At 39.4% G+C, this 21,917-nt stretch overlaps 1 protein-coding gene across 2 annotated transcripts; it reads left to right on the forward strand.

Moving 5' to 3' along the window:
- Nucleotides 1-1,389: 1,389 nt before the first annotated feature.
- btc (betacellulin, epidermal growth factor family member) lies at nucleotides 1,390-8,869 on the forward strand. 2 transcript variants are annotated; one of them, XM_026173514.2, is made up of 5 exons: nucleotides 1,390-1,892; nucleotides 2,518-2,625; nucleotides 6,672-6,826; nucleotides 7,123-7,269; nucleotides 7,416-8,869. In XM_026173514.2, the coding sequence occupies exons 2-5, from the start codon at nucleotides 2,554-2,556 to the stop codon at nucleotides 7,558-7,560; spliced, it is 519 nt and encodes a 172-aa protein (XP_026029299.2). In that variant the 5' UTR covers nucleotides 1,390-1,892; nucleotides 2,518-2,553; the 3' UTR covers nucleotides 7,561-8,869. The 2 variants fall into 2 exon arrangements, with proteins under 2 accessions (XP_026029299.2, XP_026029298.2); XM_026173513.2 differs by having other exon boundaries at nucleotides 1,446-1,892; nucleotides 6,706-6,826.
- The last annotated feature ends 13,048 nt before the right edge of the window (nucleotides 8,870-21,917 follow it).

The following is a 21,917-nucleotide window of genomic DNA, read 5'->3' on the forward strand; positions in this document are numbered from 1 at the left end:
TTTCAATAAAATTGATTCATGTTTGTGGCTGTAATGTGACAAAATGTGGAAAAGTTCAAGGGGGGGGGGGGGGGGGGGGATACTTTTGCAAGCCACTGTAGCTACTGACTGCAAGTTCATGTCTCCAGCTTAAACATCCAGTTTAAACTGATTTAAAGGTGGCAAGGTGGTGAAGTGCTATGCCTTCACAGGATGAAGGCTCCTAGTTTGAATCTTAGCTGGAGCTTTTCTGTATGGAGTTAGCATCCTCTCCTTGTGCCTGCACTACTCCGCCTTCCTCTCATGTCCAAAGACATGCCTGTTAGGTTAATTGGTGATTCTAAACTGTATGTGATAAAAGGAGTTAAAGTACGGCACGAGCATCATGATAACTTTGAGATTTTAATGATTTCTTTGAACTATTCTTTTTTCTTTTCCAATGTCGAATGATTGTGCAGCATTACACATCTTCAATGACTTTAACAAAAACAAGAAATGGGTGCAAAAGTTTGAATTGATTTTGGATTTTCTTTCATCCATACAGGGTCATAGTTATGCATATAGACTCAAACATATACAGTGAGCAACATAAGTATTTGAACACTCTGCGATCATGAAATCATGGAGGGGTCTGGAATTCACATTGTCGGTGCATTCCCACTGTGTCACACAGCATTTAAACAACAATTTAAGAAATCACATTGTATAATTTTTATGACATTATTTGTATAGCACTGCTGCACATAAGTATTTGAACACCTGGCAATCAGCAAGAATTCTGGCTCTCCAGCTCTACTCCACTTATTGTGTGGAAAAGTGTGAAATTACACCATCTTCTGGTCAGGTTTAGAGTTTACAAAAGTACAATGGAAGGAAGAGCCTTCAGCTACTGGGCCTCTCTACTGTGAACAGCTGTGTTTGAGACACCCTTTCCACTTTTTAAAATTAGAAATAAAACTTTCCCTTTTCATAAAGCTGATAGTTAGGCTTGGATCATGTGACCTTAAAGCTATGCTATTCGATAAGCCGAGGGACTTCCCATGACGAGTGGTTCTCCACTACTCCTATTTTCTTTTTAAACTCTTTACTCTAGTTTTTCTTCGAAAGTTTTCACCTAAAAGTAGTAAAATGAATAAATGAAATGATGTAACTGAAGTTTAAAGTGTAAGTAAAAGAAGGTTGCTACAACCATTTAAACTTCCACATTAAACTTTATTTCACTTTCCTTAAACTCTCCAGGAATCAGTGCAGACCTGCAAGGAATCCAGCTGTTCCAGCCATCTATTTTACTATCAGATTTTATCTCCTACCCATCCACCTACATTTATCTGCTTTCTGTTCCAGGGAATGAGGGAAGGACAGTGGAATGGAAAATTAAAAATAGAATCTAAAGTCCTTTTAAGCTAAACCGGTGCCACGTATTGTCAATGAATGCTCCACCTGTCATTTCATTCTTAAGAAAGCAAACCTCAGGTATAAAGGCAAACTTGTTCTCTACAGAGAAAATAAACAGAATAGCTTGAATGGAGTTGTCTTCTCCTTTAAAGCTTTAAAAGTATGGGCGGGGATCGGAGTTCAGTTTCAGTGCCGCCTCCTTTTTCTGTTCTCACACCCAGCAGCTCAGGTCAGTCACAGAAGAGTCAGCGAGCTGACGTGCTTTGGTTATAGCTTCAAGCTTTCCCGGTTGATTATGAAATTAGCCACCATCAATGAAGAACCACAATACGACACGACACTGGGGAACTTCCACAGCCTTTCCACACCTTTTTCAAAGGTCGCTGACCCCTGAAAAAGGACTGAACCAGTTTGACTTTTGTTTGTTAATGACACTGAACTTTAATATACTGGATGAAAACTTTTATCAAGTGAGGAGATGGCCAAAGTGCACAGACTCTATGTAGGAATAGTAATCGGTAAGATCTTTTCTCTTGTTCACCTTTCTTTCTCATTGTCCATAAGCAGAAGGCTAAAAACCCAAAAGGATAATATTAAAATGATATGTAAATAGTTCTTGTTTTAAATGCATGTCCTGTACGGTTCCAGTTTTCTTCTCATATCTAGTTTTTAAAATGTCATTTGAATAGCTCTATGTTGTTTTGACTGGTATTAAAACCATGTGTTATCAAAATAATGGAGCCAAAACAAGTTTACGGGCAATTCCCTGCTAAGCAACTTGTGGAATAATTGTACTTGTACAACAAGCTTCACTTGTGGTTAATGATTAAATGAAAAGCTCATGCACAAGGAATGTGCATCTTCTGTGATCATTAATCATCATCAAATCAGGCTTCCCTTAATATAAGTTTTGGAAACTGTTTGTGACGTTGTCCTTTCTATAGGTTTATATATTAAAAAAACAATTATTTGCCAATACAGTCACCAGGAAAAGTAATAGAGGATGTTTATAGAGTAGTAAAAGTCCTGTCATCGCTTGTCCAGATCCTGTAAGTACAATGCGGCTAAACGCTGGTTAAAATGTGCAGGTGTACGTACGTTGGTTGTGTGTGATTGGCTTTTTGTTTGTGCTCCTGGCTGCAGCTCTGACCTTATGCAAATACTGCCTGGCAGAGTGGAATGCCACAGACGCGCCTCCCACTGGAACTGTGTCCGACTGTCATCTCCATGGCAACAGAGACAATTGCACAGGTAGATATGGAAAGGTGGTGTAAGGGGCGTTTCTGTGACGGTGTCATAACTGCTTCTTTGGTTTGACTTTTTCAGTAGTAGAAGTAGTAAGACAGATGTTGGTATGAGACGCACTTGGAAAAGTATATTGTTGAGGAGTCACAATATACAATACACAATATAAAATGTATCAACCCTTAGTACAGAGGTATTGTCAACAACCTCTGCTGAGTAATTTCTGTAATTAAGCAAATTTTAACTACAATCTCATCATTGTTAGATGGATTTTGGTGGGAAATAAACCACTAGATAAGACCCATAACATGGGTGTTGTATTTTATATGGGATTAAGTACAATAGCACAAATTTATATATATATATATATATATATATATATGTGTGTGTGTGTGTGTGTGTGTGTGTGTGTGTGTGTGTATTCTTTTGGAAAAATGTAGATTAATTTAGATAATTTTTTGAACTTAGGAAGCTAACTAAAATAAAATTAAAATATTGAGGAATTATGCTTAGTTTTAGTATCTGTTGGTGAAAGTTTTTATTACGACTTTGCTGATAAGACATTGATGGACATGCTTACTGAGACTGTGGATATCTAGAAGACTGTATGTGAACTTCTTCCAGAAAGTTCAGAGTTTTTATTGTAATACCTTTACTGATTTCCTTATTCTCGCATCTGAATTATGCTCTCTATACAATAATGATTTAAAAAGACTAAAACTTACACTTTCACTCTAGAAACTAAAATGAATATAAGACAAAGACACAAAATAAAATTAAAATAATAGCTGACTATATAATAGAAAAGCTCTAATCAGTCCAAATTAATAGTTTGAAAAGAATTGAAATTAATAGATTCTATTTAAGATTTGAAACGAAAACTGACTTTATGTTTGTATATCTATAAAACAATCACCGTTGTTTAGCTAAGGTGTGCAGAAAGCGCAGAAACAGGTTGAAACACACTATTTAGCACCGCTTTTCACTTTGATTTGTGATTTTTTTTTTTTTTTTTTAAAGATGTAGTATTTTAGTTTGTGAGCTTTATAGGGTCTAAAGACTTGTTCGGGTTAGCTATGTCCTGTTTTCCACTGTTTTTGCTAAGCAAACCAGCAGCTAGTGTTAGCTTTATAGCTCACGAAGTGACAGTGGTATCGGTTGCCCCATCTCGGCTAATTCTTGGCAAGACAGCAAATAAAGCTACTTCCCAGACTATCTCTTTAAACTTCGTAACATGAGATTTTTCCTTTCAGCACTGAGGTCATGACAGCAAACTGGGTCTCGTGTTTCAGCTAACAAGTGAAGCGCTCTCATTGATGTCGCAGCACTATTGTTTTACAAGCTCAATATTCAAAGATAATGTCATGAGAGCCGCTTGTAAAGATAGCGGTATTCAGAAGAAGTGTTATATGAAACCGGTGGTCAGAAGTTCATCTCCATGGCTAACCAGCAGCTGTCAGGGTGTGTTTTATCATGTGTGTCTGTGATAGAGAAAAGGGAGAGGATGAAAACAGAATCCCATTTCATTTTGTAAAGAATTTTAATGAAACGACTTGATTTCCAAAACAGCTGAGATGCTTCAAAAATGTGAACAAAAACAGGAGGATTTTCGAAAATAGGTCGGGTCTTTTAACTGGAATATTTTACTACTACGTGAAAAATATGAGCTCATTTAGAATTTAATGGCAACAACATGTTTTAAAAAAGTTGTCATGAGGGCAACGCAAGACCGGAAAAGTAAGTGGTAAAAAAAACAGCTGGAGGAACATTTTATAACTAATTAGGTTAACTGGCAATAGGTCACTAACACGATAACGTATTTAAAAAGAGCCTATGAGAGAAGCAGAGTTTCTCTGAAGTAAAGTTGGGCAGAGGTTCACCAATCTGCAAAATAAATGTGGAATGTGGAACAATTTTAGAATGATATTTCTCAAAGCACTTTTAATATAATATCTCATCATCTACGGTAATAATACTATCATATCATCAAAATAATCAGAGAGTCTGGAGAATTCTCTGTGGGTAAGAGACAAGGCTAAAAATCAGTATTGCATTAAAAGCAGGTATGATTCTGGCAGGAACGTTTTGGCACGGACTCAGGAGCACTTCAAGACATCAATGTTTGCGAACACAGTTCACCGTGCCAACTACAAATGCTCTGTCGTGCAAAGAAAAAGCCATGAACATGATCCGGAAATGCAGCCTGAGCCAAAGTTCATTTAAAATGAGGGCAAGTGGAAAACTGTTTTGTCATCGGACAAACTAAAATTTGAAATTCTTTTTGTAAAACAGGATCACGGTGCGCTCCGGATTAAGGAGGACAAAGACAATCTGGTTATGATCAGCATTCAGGTCAAAAGTCTCCAAAGCAAAGCCTAACCCTAACCCCAAGGCCAATAAGTATCATGGTAGAAGAGCTCAGGGGCTAAACTGGCTTGCAGTCCAGATCTTTCACCAGTTGAATACATTTGATGCATCATGAAATGGAAAATAAGACGAGTCAGGACTGCTGAGCAGCTATAATTTCATATCAGATAAGAATGGGAAAACATTAATTTTCCAAAAGTCCTGCAATTGTTTACAGACTGGTGTTAAACATGGCCCAGTCCCAACTTTTTAAAGACATGTTGCAGCCATCAAATTCAACATGAGCCAAACGTTTTCTTAAAGGATTTTCGGTTCGTATATTTGATATGTTTTCTATGTCCTATCATGAATAAAATATGGAATAAGGAGATTTGCAAATCATCATATTCAGTTATTATTGAGATGTTGCAGAGCATCCCAGCTCTTCTGGAGCTCAAGTTGTAGAGACACGTGTCTAATGAGATCTCGATGACACCAGGCCTTTCCTGGCATGCATTGCACAGTTCTTCAGTGGATCGTGTTACAAACAGTCTATATATACACACATCATGCCATGCCAGAAGGTGAGGGAGTACATCAAAGAAGATCATGACACAGTTACAGAAATAGACGTTTGGAGAAATGAGCTCATTTGCTTTTGGTACATTTGTTCATTTAGACAAGGTGACTGATGAATCTCCATTAGGCCTATATACTAGGCACATAAAGAAAATCTTTTTGTGTTAGCCATACACTGCAGGCGATATGAAAGACAGAAATCTGAAAAGCAGCGGGGGCTCTAACTTGAACTTGGTCTTGCTATTTGAAGTAGAGACTGAGCTGATTAGGTAATGATACAGCTTATTCTTAGAAGTTGTTTTAGTGCAACCGATACCTGAAATCAAGAACAGCACATGGCACTAGGACTTCTCAGCGGTGACCATTTTATTGGAACCATAATTTACAAAATAAGCATTATGCTGTATTGAAGAAGGCTCTAAAACATTGAGTCCTTTAAGAAAATGTTTTCCAAAATCAAACGTAGGATAATTTACTCAAAGACTTCTCTACAATCTGATTTCTTTTGGCAGTCGCAATAGTCTCCCCCTGTTGACCATTAGAAAGAACGCAGGGTTAAGGCACTAACACACTGACTTCACTCAGTGTCTATATGCTCGATATATCTATCTATCTGTTTTGTATACAGTCAGTGACAGTGACATTAGAATTTGATAAATAGTAATATTAATTAAAAAAAATTGTGCTTTACTTTTTCAAACCATAAACAAAAAAGGCTTTTTGCTTTTTCTAAACAAAGTATATTTTTGATTTGGCATAAGATCAAGAAAATAGCTTCGATATGCAACATACACATTTTCCCCATAAGTACAGTTGGAGGACTCCATAGCTACATATAAGCATTTGAGTAGCTTTAAAAAGACAAGTAACAAGGGAACACAGTTCATCTATCTCAGGTTAAAGGGAACAAACTCCAGCTACCAGCCCAAGTTGTAGTTTTGTGAGGGCTTTCATAAGGGACTATTTTATGCCTAGTAATAGTGACAGGGTCATTGTTGATGGAAACAGGCATTATCATAGAGTAGACTATTTTACCAAAACTATGCTTTATATAGAACAACTGACAAATTTCACTGTTTAATTTCTGTATTTATGAGCTTCTATACGTGCTTGCTAACAATGATTAGACTCCTCCCCTTTCTACACATTTTACTCCTCCAGAAGACACAGTAGATACTGGACAGTCGAATGGGCACTTCTCAAAATGCCCAGAGGAACTTGAGTATTACTGCATCCATGGGGAGTGTCGTTACATAAAGGACCAGGATGCACCGTCCTGCAGGTGAGGCGCAGATTTCCAAACTCTGTTTTCAAGTTGTGCAAAATGTAATTTAAACAAAACTCATTCTGCAAAATCATTTAGCTGTGGAGCAGAGACAGTGACAAGAGACTGACAACAAGGATGTTTATTTGAACAAACAACAGGGTGCAAAAGAAAGCCCTGTCATTTATGTTCCTGCACGACAATGCTTCCAGGGTTCCGTCCGAGCATGTTAAAGAAGTAGACGAACAGATGCCTTGCAAGAAAAATGCACACGAAAATGAAGTTAGGAACACATTTTATGTTCTTTGTCACAGGTGTCAGATCGGTTACATTGGTTCCAGGTGTGAGTACCTAAATCTGGAGGTGCAGATACAAGCCAAACAGAGAATCATAATTACCTGTGCCATCGCAGGGCTTGTGCTATTAATTCTTCTTGTTGTTTTCATCTGCATCTGTTCACGGTAAGTCTGTGTACATGTGAGGGGCTAAATGAAATGTTTTTTCACCATTGTATGGAATGCATGTAAAGGATCAGAGTGGATGCCTGCTGCATACTGATGATTAGCTCTTGGCTCTTGATTGTTGGCCATGATTGTTTCTTTCTCAGTCGTAGGAGGAGATTGCAAAGGGACAGACAAAGGGAGGAACCAAGGAATGGGACGGAGAAGCTTGGCATGATGATGGACAGCAATGCAACAGGCTCAACTTTAAAGCCGGACTCAGCAGAGCAAGCCCTCACAAATTCTGTATGAGAACCTAGCTGAGGAACGTGTCTGGGAATCTTTTATACATAAAAGATGATAGCTGTCACCTTCGCTTAAGCAGTCGGAGGTTTGTGAACGGCACCGAGGCATTTATGGATAAAGTGCATCTGTCGGTGCACTTTATGGGAGTTTATACAGTTCCTTTTAACACTCTTCAAAGAAGTGTGAGAGCAAAGAAGATGCCGTCCAGGATTTATGATAAATATCAATCGGAGAGCTGTGTTTAGCTGCTGGTGTGCTGGCACGGGTGATTTTTCCACTTCTGTGGAGAAACAGGCTCATCTACCCTCTGACTAAGTGCTGCTGGGCTGCACCGCACTAAATAAACTGTTGCTATCCTGGAAAAGGCTGTGACACTATTTGGCAGGCAGTGATAACGGTTGATCCGGCTGACCAGATAGTGCCCTTCGTGGGCGACACATGGACACTAAGACATGGAAGAAAAAGGACTGCACGAAGATACGGCACTCCATAAACTCCCGTCATGTGAACAAACCATTAGATGTATAGAAATCCTCAAGAGTACTGCCAGCTGCTGTTTTAGTAGCTTTGTGTCATTTTTGTATTGCTCCTATTTGTTTAAGGCTGGTTTTGCTTTAGTGTCACGTCACAAGATCAGAGTGTTTATTGTACAGGCACCAGTAAAATCAACAGTTATCACGTATTCAGCAATCCACAGAAATGAACTAACACCGAATATTGTTACTCAGAAACATTAGCAATGCAAGAAAAGCATGTATAATTACACACACACACACACACACACACACACACACACACACACACACACACACACACACACACACACACACACACACACATATATATATACAGTATGTATAAAATGAGGTTCTGGATTCTCCTGGTTTGGAGGAGGACAAGGAGAACTTGTGCTGAAGGCTGTTTTGATCTGTATATTTGGAGCCGAGCAGCCTCTGAGCTACAGAGGCTGAACAGCTGAGCCTGTGTGTGGAGGCTTGGCTTAACTAAAAGCGCTCCACTGTATGAGACAGTTTCCAAACTTGCTAGCCTTTCACTTTGGGGTTTTAATGTGTATCTGTATGTGTATGAGCTCTAAATGCAGTCTGAAGAGAGTGAGGACAAAGTCAGAGAAGCTTGTTCTCATGTTTATATGTCACCTGTCAGTAAATGTGCCTCCTACGTGCACTGTGCATTTGCATTTGCTTCAGCCATTTTTTTCTAATTTGTCTTTTCGAATGAAACTGACACTATGTGGTGCTCTCTAATAAATGGAACATGCCTTTACTCTGCAGGCTAATAAATGTTCACGATCGCTGCTGATGTGCAAATTCCTGCAGATAACTGTATCTCTGTAACCTTTCATATGAAACTATTATTTCATCCTCCACAACACAGACTCTGGACTACATAAACAAACATGCAAGACATACTGCAGTCATATTAAATCATAATTATGCTTCATTGCAGGGGGTTGTTATGTTGCTATGGTGCTGTAACTTGTGTCAGCAGTGTGAGCCAAAAAATACCAGTCTGACAGTGAACATAACACACCATCATCCTACGACATAAAGAGATGTAATCCTGCTGGCACAAACCTGCAGCATTACATCCCCAAATGGGAATTATCCTGTAACTGACTTTATCCTTAAAACCATCACAGCTTTGCATACACCGTAAAAAAAAAATCCTAAAAAAACAGTAATATTCCAGCAGCTGGGATGCCAAAACAATACCAAAAAATAACTTTCCCATGAAAATACAGTTATTTTCAGTAATGACAATACAGTTTGTTGCCCTAATTTCACATGGGATTTTGGCTTCTTCAACATTAAATTAGGAACATTTTAATGTGATTAAACAATGAAATTACCTATAAACAAGGTCAATGAATGTGGCAATATGAATAATAATACTTAAATGTAAAGAAATATGCAGTTAACAGTTGGTTTAAATAATAATGGATTGCATTCATATAGAGCTTTTTGAGACCTTCAAAGCGCTTTACAATTCCCGTCTGGCCATCACCAGTAGGTGAAGCGTCATGCCCAAGGACACAATGACCGAGAGTGTCTGAGCCGGGGCTCGAACCGGCAACCTTCTGATTACAAGGTGAACTGCCAACTCTTGAGCCACGATCGCCCCAAATAACAATAATAATAATAATAATTTGATGTAAAAAAAGTTTATAAGAATCATTTTATATATCTAAATATGCATGTGTACAGACAAATACATTTAACAAACAAGAAAATTATGTTTTATTACATTTACAGTGATTTTACATTAATTTGCATTTGAAATGTGAAATCACAGTCTATTTATGTAAATTGAATGATATTCTAGAAAAACAGTACAAAACTGTAAAATACACAGTAAAATACTTTTGTATTACATGTCATGCACATGCACAGCATCTATTACATGTATTATCCTAAAAGTATGCTAAGGAAACATGAGAGATAGATTTTATTACTATTAGGTATCGACATGCTAAGCTATTATGTCCAAGCTATTCTTATACGTCGTTTACAATATGGCAGACAGAGATATCATACTGTTACACCAAGGAGGTCAACTCAAACTAATTATTTGGGTGTCTGAAAATGCAGAGAGATGAGTAAGAAGATTTATTTTATATTAAGAAGATTTACCCTCATGTCCGTCTGGTGAATATGAATATAAATGAATGCAGCTGGTCTGGTTAGCTTTGTGTTAGCAGAGTGTACTTATTGGTGAGTTCTCACCATTTTGAGGTCTGATATTGTCCTACCCAGCGGAGCACTTTTTGAAAATCATGATCTGCAGTCTTTTGTGTGGTGCCTCCTGTTTCGCTTCTGTGACGGTCTCAAAGGCAATGTTGCAGATTATTGTCTAGATTGGAAGGTAAGTGTGCAGAAACTCACTGTGGTCCCTTATCTGCAGGAGGGGAGTGGATGTACTAGAAATGGAAAATTTATAATGCAAAAACTTCTTCAGAGCTTCTCTGTTTCACAAAAAACAAAATAACTGAGATGACACATATGTTATGTGTTGCTCCAGTGGTCCACTAATAATTGCGGCTTCACTGTGTGGTGCAGATTGATGATCTGTTTATGCCTCTGACAGCACTGTGGTGCATACAGTTAGGTTCAGATAGTCATCTGCTGCCAATATATTCACATTATTTCAACAGACTTCATGTATTTGATGCATAAAGGCTTCTTTATCTTACGCTCAACTCTATCCAGTTCTACAGACTTTAAACCAGACACTGGATGAGAGGTCACCCCAAACATGTACAGGGAGTGCAGAATTATTAGGCAAATGAGTATTTTGTCCACATCATCCTCTTCATGTATGTTGTCTTACTCCAAGCTGTATAGGCTCGAAAGCCTACTACCAATTAAGCATATTAGGTGATGTGCATCTCTGTAATGAGAAGGGGTGTGGTCTAATGACATCAACACCCTATATCAGGTGTGCATAATTATTAGGCAACGTCCTTTCCTTTGGCAAAATGGGTCAAAAGAAGGACTTGACAGGCTCAGAAAAGTCAAAAACAGTGAGATATCTTGCAGAGGGATGCAGCAGTCTCAAAATTGCAAAGCTTCTGAAGCGTGATCATCGAACAATCAAGCGTTTCATTCAAAATAGTCAACAGGGTCGCAAGAAGCGTGTGGAAAAACCAAGGCGCAAAATAACTGCCCATGAACTGAGAAAAGTCAAGCGTGCAGCTGCCAATATGCCACTTGCCACCAGTTTGGCCATATTTCAGAGCTGCAACATCACTGGAGTGCCCAAAAGCACAAGGTGTGCAATACTCAGAGACATGGACAAGGTAAGAAAGGCTGAAAGACGACCACCACTGAACAAGACACACAAGCTGAAACGTCAAGACTGGGCCAAGAAATATCTCAAGACTGGTTTTTCTAAGGTTTTATGGACTGATGAAATGAGAGTGAGTCTTGATGGGCCAGATGGATGGGCCCGTGGCTGGATTGGTAAAGGGCAGAGAGCTCCAGTCCGACTCAGACGCCAGCAAGGTGGAGGTGGAGTACTGGTTTGGGCTGGTATCATCAAAGATGAGCTTGTGGGGCCTTTTCGGGTTGAGGATGGAGTCAAGCTCAACTCCCAGTCCTACTGCCAGTTTCTGGAAGACACCTTCTTCAAGCAGTGGTACAGGAAGAAGTCTGCATCCTTCAAGAAAAACATGATTTTCATGCAGGACAATGCTCCATCACACGCGTCCAAGTACTCCACAGCGTGGCTGGCAAGAAAGGGTATAAAAGAAGAAAAACTAATGACATGGCCTCCTTGTTCACCTGATCTGAACCCCATTGAGAACCTGTGGTCCATCATCAAATGTGAGATTTACAAGGAGGGAAAACAGTACACCTCTCTGAACAGTGTCTGGGAGGCTGTGGTTGCTGCTGCACGCAATGTTGATGGTGAACAGATCAAAACACTGACAGAATCCATGGATGGCAGGCTTTTGAGTGTCCTTGCAAAGAAAGGTGGCTATATTGGTCGCTGATTTGTTTTTGTTTTGTTTTTGAATGTCAGAAATGTATATTTGTGAATGTGGAGATGTTATATTGGTTTCACTGGTAAAAATAAATAATTGAAATGGGTATACATTTGTTTTTTGTTAAGTTGCCTAATAATTATGCACAGTAATAGTCACCTGCACACACAGATATCCCCCTAAAATAGCTAAAACTAAAAACAAACTAAAAACTACTTCCAAAAACATTCAGCTTTGATATTAATGAGTTTTTTGGGTTCATTGAGAACATGGTTGTTGTTCAATAATAACATTATTCCTCAAAAATACAACTTGCCTAATAATTCTGCACTCCCTGTATTGTCACATCAAGGAGCCACTTCATAATCACCAGTTAACCGGACAAGCAAGTCTTTGGACAGGTTAAAACGTAGAGCCTTCATACTGTGAGGCATCTGACACAAGCACAGGTTCAGGTCAGTTTTAGTTATATAGTACCAAATTACAACCACACTCACCTCAAGGTGCTTTAAAGTGTAAGATAAAGAAAATACAATAATACAAAGAAAACCCCAACAGTCAGAAAAAACCTATGAGCAAGCATTTGGCAACAGTGGGAAGAAACATTACGAAACCTCTGGTGGAACCAGGATCAGGGAGGGGCGAACCATCCACCGCGACTGGTTGGGAGGGAGACAGGACAAAAGACACACAGTTGAACTGAGGCAGAGATTAATAATAATAATAATAACTAATAATTAAATGCAAAGTGATGCATAAACCCAGATTGAAAAGAGTTGGATGAAGAAGAAACACTCAGTGAATCATGGGACGCTCCCAGCATGCTAGTTCTATTTCAGCATAACAGCAGGAGGGTTCAGGGATGCCTCATCCAGCCCTAATTATTAGCTTTATCAAAACGGTCATTTTTAATGGTGTTAAAGATAGAGTGAGTGTCTGTCTACTGAATCATCAAGCTAGTGTGGGAGAAATATGCTCTCTCATTCTAGTCCCGAACAATAGGCTTTTAATGTCTTGTTGATATACAAGTCAGAGAGAAGCCACTGCTGACCTTGGCCAAATGGCCTTGGTCCCTGTTGATGCAATGACTATACCTTTATCAAGGTCCTCACGTGATCGGGAGTCTACACCACTGTATTGTACAGCTATGCGTTATATTGGCTGTAACTATTGTCATAGTTGATTCCAAGGTAAATTAACTGTAATTTACTGTATCCAGCACTTTTTATACTATCAGCCTCATCCACAGGCAGATTTTTACACACACTGATGCATCCATGCAAATCCAGGTGGACGCATCAGGTCGTGTTTTTGGGTCAGAAAGGGGAGATGGAATTGCCAACCCCATGAACAGCTGACAACTCGCGCTAAATACTGTTGCGCTACTACTTTACATCTGCATCTCTGGAAGATCATTTCTGTATGAAGAAAAACTGGTCTAACCAAACTTTAACGATACTTGACACGTCATATTGAAACAAAGAATCTCAATGACATGAAACAGCTTTTACAAAACTAATCCTATTAGAATGCCAGCTCTTTTTTTGTCTTTTTTGTGTACTTCCTGTTAACATACCTGCTGGCACTTGCTTTGTTTCTCTGTGTTGTGCGCATATGTCACGTTCCTTTCACTTCATCAGAGATGGGAGGGATGTCACAACTGAGTCAACCATGTTGCAGGAATAGCAGTTGAAAAACAAAACAGGCTATTAGCTCATCACTACCACTGCCTGGAGTACAATGCAATGCCTTTTTTCGCTTTGTACTTTAAAACACCACAACAGTACATTCGTGGATAGAGCCTGGTCGATGCTTTTTTTTTTTTTTTTTAGCAAATCACAAGTAAACCACGTTGGCAGTACAGATTACAAGCTCTAATGTTTTACATACTACTCATAGCATGGTATCGATTTGGACTGTGAAGTCAGGGTAGACTGCAGTAATACACTGTATTACATAAAATTGCACGCAGCCATCCCAGCAAAGATGCCCCCTTGGGGCCCATGTGGAGCTACTGTGAACAGGCCTACATTACACAGTGGGCAACCCACTGTGTAATGTAGAGCCTAGGTCCAGATTGGCCCCAGTGGGGCAGCTCATGGCATGGGCTGAATGTCGGTTGCTCACACTAAGCAGACAGGGAGCCATTATAAATGTGCAGCATGTCCACAGTATACCTACATTAGAGGAGTGGGCTGCCCTACCCCAGTGCGGTCCCCTGATGTGCCTCATGGTATGTTAGTACCACCAGTTAGAATGCAGTGTGGACCAGAATGTTGCTCAAAAAACAAAAACAAAAAAGCTGCTGCCATTTTCACAAGGAGATGAAGCATCAGGTAACTCCACATATTAGATTTGGCACATTTTTACACTAGCCCCAAGGGATTTCTGTCTACTCCAAGGCTTAAAACAGGGATCTTTCACGTGTTAAGCAAATGTGTAAAACTGCTACATCATCTAAAAGAAGGAAAGAAAGAAAACAACCCTTAAATCCTATCAAAAACATCTGTCTGACTTAGAAAATGAAATAAAGCCTGATAACTTTCCAAGGTACCAACAAATGATGGTATGGTACAGTTTAATGGCTCAAAGTAGCAAAGCTGAAGCCTAGAGACATTTATTGACTTCAGCTGCAGTGTCTAGACACCTGTCAATCAAAGCAGCCATGAACCAAACTCCATTATCCAAAAGCCCACCCCATTCCAGCTCTCCATAGGCATTCTTTATTTTTTGTTTTTTTCGTACCAGGCTGTAAACATACTTTTTAGAGCAGTAAAAAGTAAAGCTGACACGGGACTTTTTATTGACTGACTCACTTTTGTGGTGCCAGCCTCAGGTGACTGGTTGGTGTATAGGTGTGATTGGTTGTGCAATCCTCTCAGCAGCTGTAGTTTGCAGGACTTCATGCAATGCCATGATTAAACCCCTTGAATCTCTGTTTTCAGTGATTTGTTTTGGTCACAGTCAGTTTGAATTTGATCATGTGAAAAATGGTCTTGGTTGCAGGTGGAGACAAGACTGACTTGTTCTTGGCTTCTGCCACAGTGAAATGCTTTGCCTAGGATGTCTTTAAAGTGGGCTAATTCTCACATTTTTATCCGCATAAATGAAACCAACTGATTAATAAGCACTAAAAATACTCTGAACACCAATCACACTGTGAAAAAAAATGTCTGTGTAAATCTCTGCTAGACTTTGTTGACAGTGAAAGTTTAGTATCTTTGACCTAATTTCACTGGGCCAGAGCACGCAGCTGACTTCAAAAGTGCGAGAGCAAGGGTATGCTGGAGTTTCTATATGAGGGGTGTGTCTGCTGTACTTAGAAATGAATGTGATAAGAGAGACGGAAACCTGCCAAACTGTTGTAGATGTTTAATTTGTTAGAGGCAGTAAAAACCTCTTTCATAAACAACACCTTAAATGACTGTGCGTGTTTATTTCCGGTGGACATTAGACCTTTGATGAAATGTAACTACAAGCCTATCTCGATTCACTCTCCACCATGACTGCTATCAGCTCCATCTGTTCTCTGGTATTTCTGCCAGCTATAGGGGCTCCAACAGCTGTGCTGTAACTCCCAAACACCGGATGGCACTTAAATCAGCATTGGAAGCAAGCTTGGGGAGTTGTCCAGGAAGAGTTGCTGGGCTTTGGATCCTCCCACTTTTCCAACCAGTTTGTGTTCAGCTGCTGTAGGTCCTAATAATGCCACTGGAGGTCAGCAGAGCACAACCACATTTAAATTAATAAACATAATTCAGTAAGTCACATGTTCACAGACCTCTGCATACTCAGCAAGAGACTTAAAATTGAAGGTGCAAAGATGTGACTATTCTAAATGTGTGCACACATACACACTTTGTAAGGGCTGCAGTAGAAAAGTATGTGATCTGGAAGGCAGTTCTAAATCTTTACATTAAATACATGATTTTTACAGTACTAGGCCTGTATGTCCTTAACTTTATTCCTGTTTAACGCTGGTTCATATTTGATCTGCTATATTTGAGAAGAAAATATTTTACTTTTTGTTTTTCACCAGTGATACTTAACATAGAGCCAGTAGGTAAATCAGAACTTTGAATCCTTTTAAATTCAATTCTTCTTCTTTCAGCTGTTCCCTTTAGTGGTCGCCACAGCAGCTCATCTGCTTTCATCTCACTGTGTACCTAGCCTCCTCCTCTGTCACGCCAACCCTCCACATGTCATCCAGATTTTCCCTCTCACACAGCCTTTATTTGTATTTTATCCTCAGTGCCGTGGAGGTGTGTCCTATACATTGGTTTCCTCGGAAGATTTTTGGCTTATCAGATCAAGACAAAGAGCAAATGTTCACTGAAAGCAGAGTACCTCTGGGGTTTAGACAATCTCATCTTTCATTTAGAGTTCCATAAACAGAAAATGAACCCTGTCCACCTGGCTTTATGGATAATGTGAATAAAATTCCTTCATCGTTGTTGATGATAGCTCATTTCACCCCCTTGATCCTGTGTGTCTTATCCAATGAAACTGCTGCTTGAACTGGTTAACTTACTGCTAGAATTGATAAGCCATATGTAAATTACTAATCAGCCATTCCAGTTTTATCTGAGGCCCCACACTGAGGCCCCACACTGCTAACAAATAAAAAAAACAAGAAAATGTGGGTACTGCAGGATCAAGATTTTTTTTTATTAGTCCTTTATTTATCCAGGTAAAAAAATATCATTGAGATTAAAAATCTAATTTCCAAGAGAGACCTGGCATCAAGAACTTGATGCCAGAACACTGTGACTTGGCCTACGTGCCTCAAGTAGTCAGTTACTCACTGGCAATAACATTAAAGCACACACACACAAAAAAAAAAAAAAAATAGCAAAATGTTTTCGAACCAAATCTCAGAAAACTACATTGTTTTATTAAGTGCTTACAGCATGACCCTCACATATTCTCCACATTCCTGATGCACCGACTGTCTCTTTTGAGATTTTCTACACCATTACGCTCTTGCTCAAAGTTTCTCTTGCCTTCTTTCTCCTGAGGCTCTTGAGAGTTTACAGCCTTCCCTTGAGCATGTATTGTTCTCAAAAACAGGCCAATAGAATCTGTATAACAGAAAGTCTGTATAATGGTCTTTGTTATTCCTCTTGCTATCATTTGATACAGCTGTATTGATTTGTATATCCACATTAGTGTTGGCTCAAGTAAACACTGTGTAACAATGTGATGTAGTTTCCATGTATTAAATGTTTGGTTTTTTTTCTGGCCTTGAGCCGACAGACTGTTGTGTGATTTGGCAAATGGAGACCTTTCCTGACCTTTCTCTTAAATGTAACAGCCAAAGGGACAATTTATACCTGGACTGGACTTTCTGTAAAAACCAAAGAATGTGAAGATTATGTTCACTATCAAGGCCTGGACTTAATGTCTTATTTATGTTCACAGTCCCAGTGGTGTGAAGACTGTAATTAAAGTGTCATGGTCCTGGGTCGTTGACCCAGCATTTTGTGTTTCATTTTGGTTTCATCTTGTGTTTGGTGTTTATTCTGAATTTGTATTAGTTCTTTGGGTTTGGTTGTTGTGTTTATTATCCCTACCCGTGTCTTCCCTCTGTGCTCCGTTCGGGTCCCTGCATTTGGTGTTGTAAAACAGTCTGTGTGTTTCCGGTTTTACTTTGTAGGTCTGCTTCTCATTATGTCCATTAGTGTCAGCTGTGTCAACCCCTGTGTGTCATCTCCTCATTACCTGGTGTGTATTTATAGTGTGTGTTGGCTTCTGCTTGTTGTCAGATTGTCTGTGTTTATTCTCCATGGTCCTCTGCATCTCTCTCTCTGTCTCTCTCTCTCTCGCTCTCTCTCGCTCTCTCTCTGTCTCTCTCTCTCTCGCTCTCTCTCGCTCTCTCTCTCTCTCGCTCTCTCTCTCGCTCTCTCTCTCTCTCTCGCTCTCTCTCTCGCTCTCTCTCTCGCTCTCTGTCTAGCCGTCCTCATCTGCCACCTCTGAGTTTCTCCCGCTGACCTTATGTCCCAGGTTTGTTTGTTAGTTTCACCCAGTTTAGGTTTATGTTCAGTTCTGCCCTCACCTCTGTTATTTTCAGTGTAAATAAACTTCCCCTCGCATCTCCACCGCCGTCTGCATTTTGGGTCCTCATTTATTCTACCACATGACTGCTGCCTCAGCCGCGACATAAAGTTAGCTTAAAAATGTAGAGCACTAATGTCAAGCAGTCCTAGTGCTCCTAAACTCCACATGAGGTTAAGAACTAAAAGCTGAATTGCCTTCAGATTTTGTTTTCTTGGAATAAGAGATTAAACTTGGGTTGCATTGGGTTTTCTGCATTAGCAGCGGGTAAGTTGCTGTTAGATCACATTAAAACCAATTTTATCAGGTGGTGCCCATCAAGCTAAATGGGAATGTGTCCAACATAATGGAAAATGCTGGCAGTGAATTTGATTCATGGAACAATCTTAGTTTGGTTAATTCAAATCTTACCTTTATGAAACAAAAGTTAAACGAATAAAGAAAAAAGGAATAAATCCTAAACCAGATTAGCAATCTGCAGGTGTTTCACACCGAGAACAAACAAGTAAATGCAGGAAGAAGTTGCTGTGTTCTGGCATACTGGATTACAATTTACATTAATTTTATGGCTGACTGTTTGTGTACGCTGCACATCTGTGGCAACCTGCTACATCCCAGAATGCAAAGCATACCTGGCATTGGGAAGGCATTTAGTCTTTTGGAATTGGACTGAGGCCACCTTCTCTAAAGGTCTTCTTGGCCCTGTGGTTTTGGTGCACACTTAAGTCCAATTACCGTCTTCACACCTGCCCACGTGAATCACACCAAGGTGGAAGACAAACCAGAGGTAGATTTAAATGAACCAGATAGTTACTACTACTAATGTAACACAGCCGTCGGTCCGTGAACTCCTATTATTAAACCTTAAGATGAACATTTTTTCATTACCGTTTTGATGTTTTAAAAACAGACATGGTGGAGCGAGGGATCTGCAGAAACCATATGCTCATTGGTTAATAACTTGTCAGTTAAGAGTCAGTGAGCATATCACTGACAATTAGGGTGATCAAAATATACAAAATGGATAATTTCTTAATCAGTATGACCAAAAATGAGTCACTGAAGCCATGAATTTGTGAGAGAATTCTGTTGCTATTGCCCCCTGGTGGCCTTTAAAAGGAATTCAGGCTTACAGGCACTTCTGCATTAGCTTCTCTTTTGAGACGCTGAAGCTACGCCCATCTTTTATATACAGTCTTGGTATTGAAACGCAAACTTGCTGGTAGAAACTTCTCAAGTATATATAGATTTTTTCTCAGCTGCTTTGTTTGATGAAGTTCGCCAAATAATATACTAAATATTTGCATACTTAGGCATTTATTAATGCTCTTTCTGCTGTGCCTGGATTGTGTCCAGTGCTATGTAATTTATTTATTTATTTTCATTTTCACAATTTACAGTGCACGCTACTCTGTTTTTTGTCAGACTTGAAATAGCCGAAATACCTTCACACTACGGAACTTCTATGGCTCTTCCGTTCGACAATCTCTCCGGCATTGGAACCATCATCTGTTTTCTCTTCGGTAACCTTCGGTCACGCTCGGTTGATTTTTCTAGTCGGCACACTCATTTCCTCCATTACCCGGGCGGTAGGGTGGCTGGCTGCTTCCCAAACAAATAAACATGTGCGGCTTGGCACTTGTGCTGTACGTAACAAGTCACGTGACGTGACGCTGCGGCTGTGATTGGTTCAGCTCTGCACTCCGATGCACAATAGCAGTCACTTCTACTCATAATACACATAATAGTCAGATACAGCAGGAATTTACTGTTAGTGAAAACCAGAGATGGGCAGTAACGCGTTACTTGTAACGCGTTACTGTAATCTGATTACTTTTTTCAAGTAACGAGTAAAGTAAGGGATTACTATTGCAAAAACGGTAATTAGATTACCGTTACTTTCCCGTAGGAACACTGCGTTACTAAAACCGTGATTTTTTGCGAGAATGTCTCACGACAGTGACGTAAGCGAGTGCGCCGTTAGTGACACGCCTTTAGTGACAACAGCTGTGTGCAGATCAACAATGGATCACATATCGATTGTGGGAGAGAGTATGAGCGTGCAGCGTTTAAAGCGTGGAAGTACTGACCTTACTTTGAGTTTGATTCCATAAAATGTGACAAAAACATTAGCGTCCATCGTGCGTGGGAAGAAAACTTATTTTTACAGCGAAAAAACCCCTAAACTTCCGAGCAAGCACGGAGTGCAAAATGGTGTAATGGGAAATTCACAGAGAAACTCGCGGATTCTTCAACTGACCGCGGCACACCTGCACCAGGGTAAACCTCCGCCTACCACAGTCCTGCTTTACTGGTGAAAATAGAGCAACAGGACTGCTAGTCTTTGACTTTATTTATTTTCTGCTGTGTTTTACTTGCATCTATTTGAAAGAGTGAGTGTAAACACAAAAAATATTTTATTTTATGTGCTGGAATGTGTAGAAAATAGGTTTAAATCTTAAACTAATTTATTCAAGTCAGAGAATGTTGCATATAATTAAATTTTTGCTTGATGCATAAAGTTAAAAGATTAAAACTGATAAAACAAGTTTTTAAAAGAGACTTTTCCATTTGATTACATTTTGTATGATGGATTATATAGAAAAAGTAGAATTGGGCTGAAAGATCTATCACTTTATCACCTCTTCAGGTTGTAAATCGTGTTTTAAAAAAGTAACTAAGTAATTAATTACTTTTGAAAATAAGTAATCAGTAAAGTAACGGGATTACTTTTGGGGGGAAGTAATCAGTAATTAGTTACTGAAACATGTAGGACGAGACTGTCAGCAGTAAGAAAGAGTCTGCTGCGTTCTGACAAAAGATCTAAAGATTCTTTACCACTGTGGATTACACAACTGAGGAAACGTGGCATGCAAGTGACACTGGCTTGTTCATTCCTAGAAAAAATTCATTTCGAAAGATTTTTGTGCAACTTTCTGAAGGTTAATTTTTGTTTTCTTTGAAGCTTTGATGAGCTGATGTGGGAACTTCAAAAATGTGCAAAAAATGAGTCAAAATTGAGACTACAAGGTGAACTCATAGAAGATCCTTTTTTCCATTTGTCTTTTGGAGTAATAGCTCACATTTTGAGTAATCTATTTTGTAGAAACGGGTACAGAATTGGTTGTTTATCCCCTCAGTGGCTACTTTTTGATGAACGGGAAAAGAAGAGGTGAATTTGACACAAGTTGATCCAAAAAACTGGCAATTATATCGTAACTACTCTTTTTCTCGTTCAGCTGCATGTTGAATAGCTGTGAGGACCACTCTTGTGACTCTTAATGTAGTGCAGGAATAATAGCAGGTTCCAGTGATATTTAAAGTTTATGTTGCCAAGCGCGTGTCCTCGAAACTCCACACGATAGTGTGTCTTTGAAGGTTGTGCGACTGTATGATGAACGACATTGTCGTGTCACATGCATGCGGCATTAAGGCAGGTGACTCTCTGACTTTCAGGTTACTTGCGCACAAGGTTGTTCTGAAGTGGAATCAGTATAAGAGAAAAAAGATTCATAATAAAACACTGCCTTCAAGAAATCGTCTTTTATTGTGTCTGACAATCGGTGTTTATGTTTGTGTGTAGGGTTTGTGCATGATACAGAGAGTGCGATGTGAGGAAGAAAATGTTCCAGATGATCTGAAGAAATAAATACATTCATGCATAAAATAAAGACACTTCAATTTTTTTTAACAATTTATTTCCATGCTCTGAATTTTCTTGTCCGTGGAACACCCCTCCACCCCCACCCTCTTCGTGGTATCTGCACCAAGGACCAGAACCAAAGACAGCGCCACGTTTATACGT

Source organism: Astatotilapia calliptera, chromosome 7 (assembly GCF_964374335.1).
Source record: "Astatotilapia calliptera chromosome 7, fAstCal68.1, whole genome shotgun sequence".
In the NCBI taxonomy this organism is placed as follows: Eukaryota; Metazoa; Chordata; class Actinopteri; order Cichliformes; family Cichlidae; genus Astatotilapia; species Astatotilapia calliptera.

What these genes read in the sequence shown, in the direction of transcription:
- btc (XM_026173513.2), top strand. Translation starts at nt 1,853, where the DNA reads ATGGCCAAAGTGCACAGACTCTATGTAGGAATAGTAATCG. An exon ending in CTATGTAGGAATAGTAATCG is followed by an intron (nt 1,893 to 2,517) that starts GTAAGATCTTTT and finishes TCCTGGCTGCAG; the next exon opens with CTCTGACCTTATGCAAATAC. An exon ending in TTCATCTGCATCTGTTCACG is followed by an intron (nt 7,270 to 7,415) that starts GTAAGTCTGTGT and finishes TTTCTTTCTCAG; the next exon opens with TCGTAGGAGGAGATTGCAAA.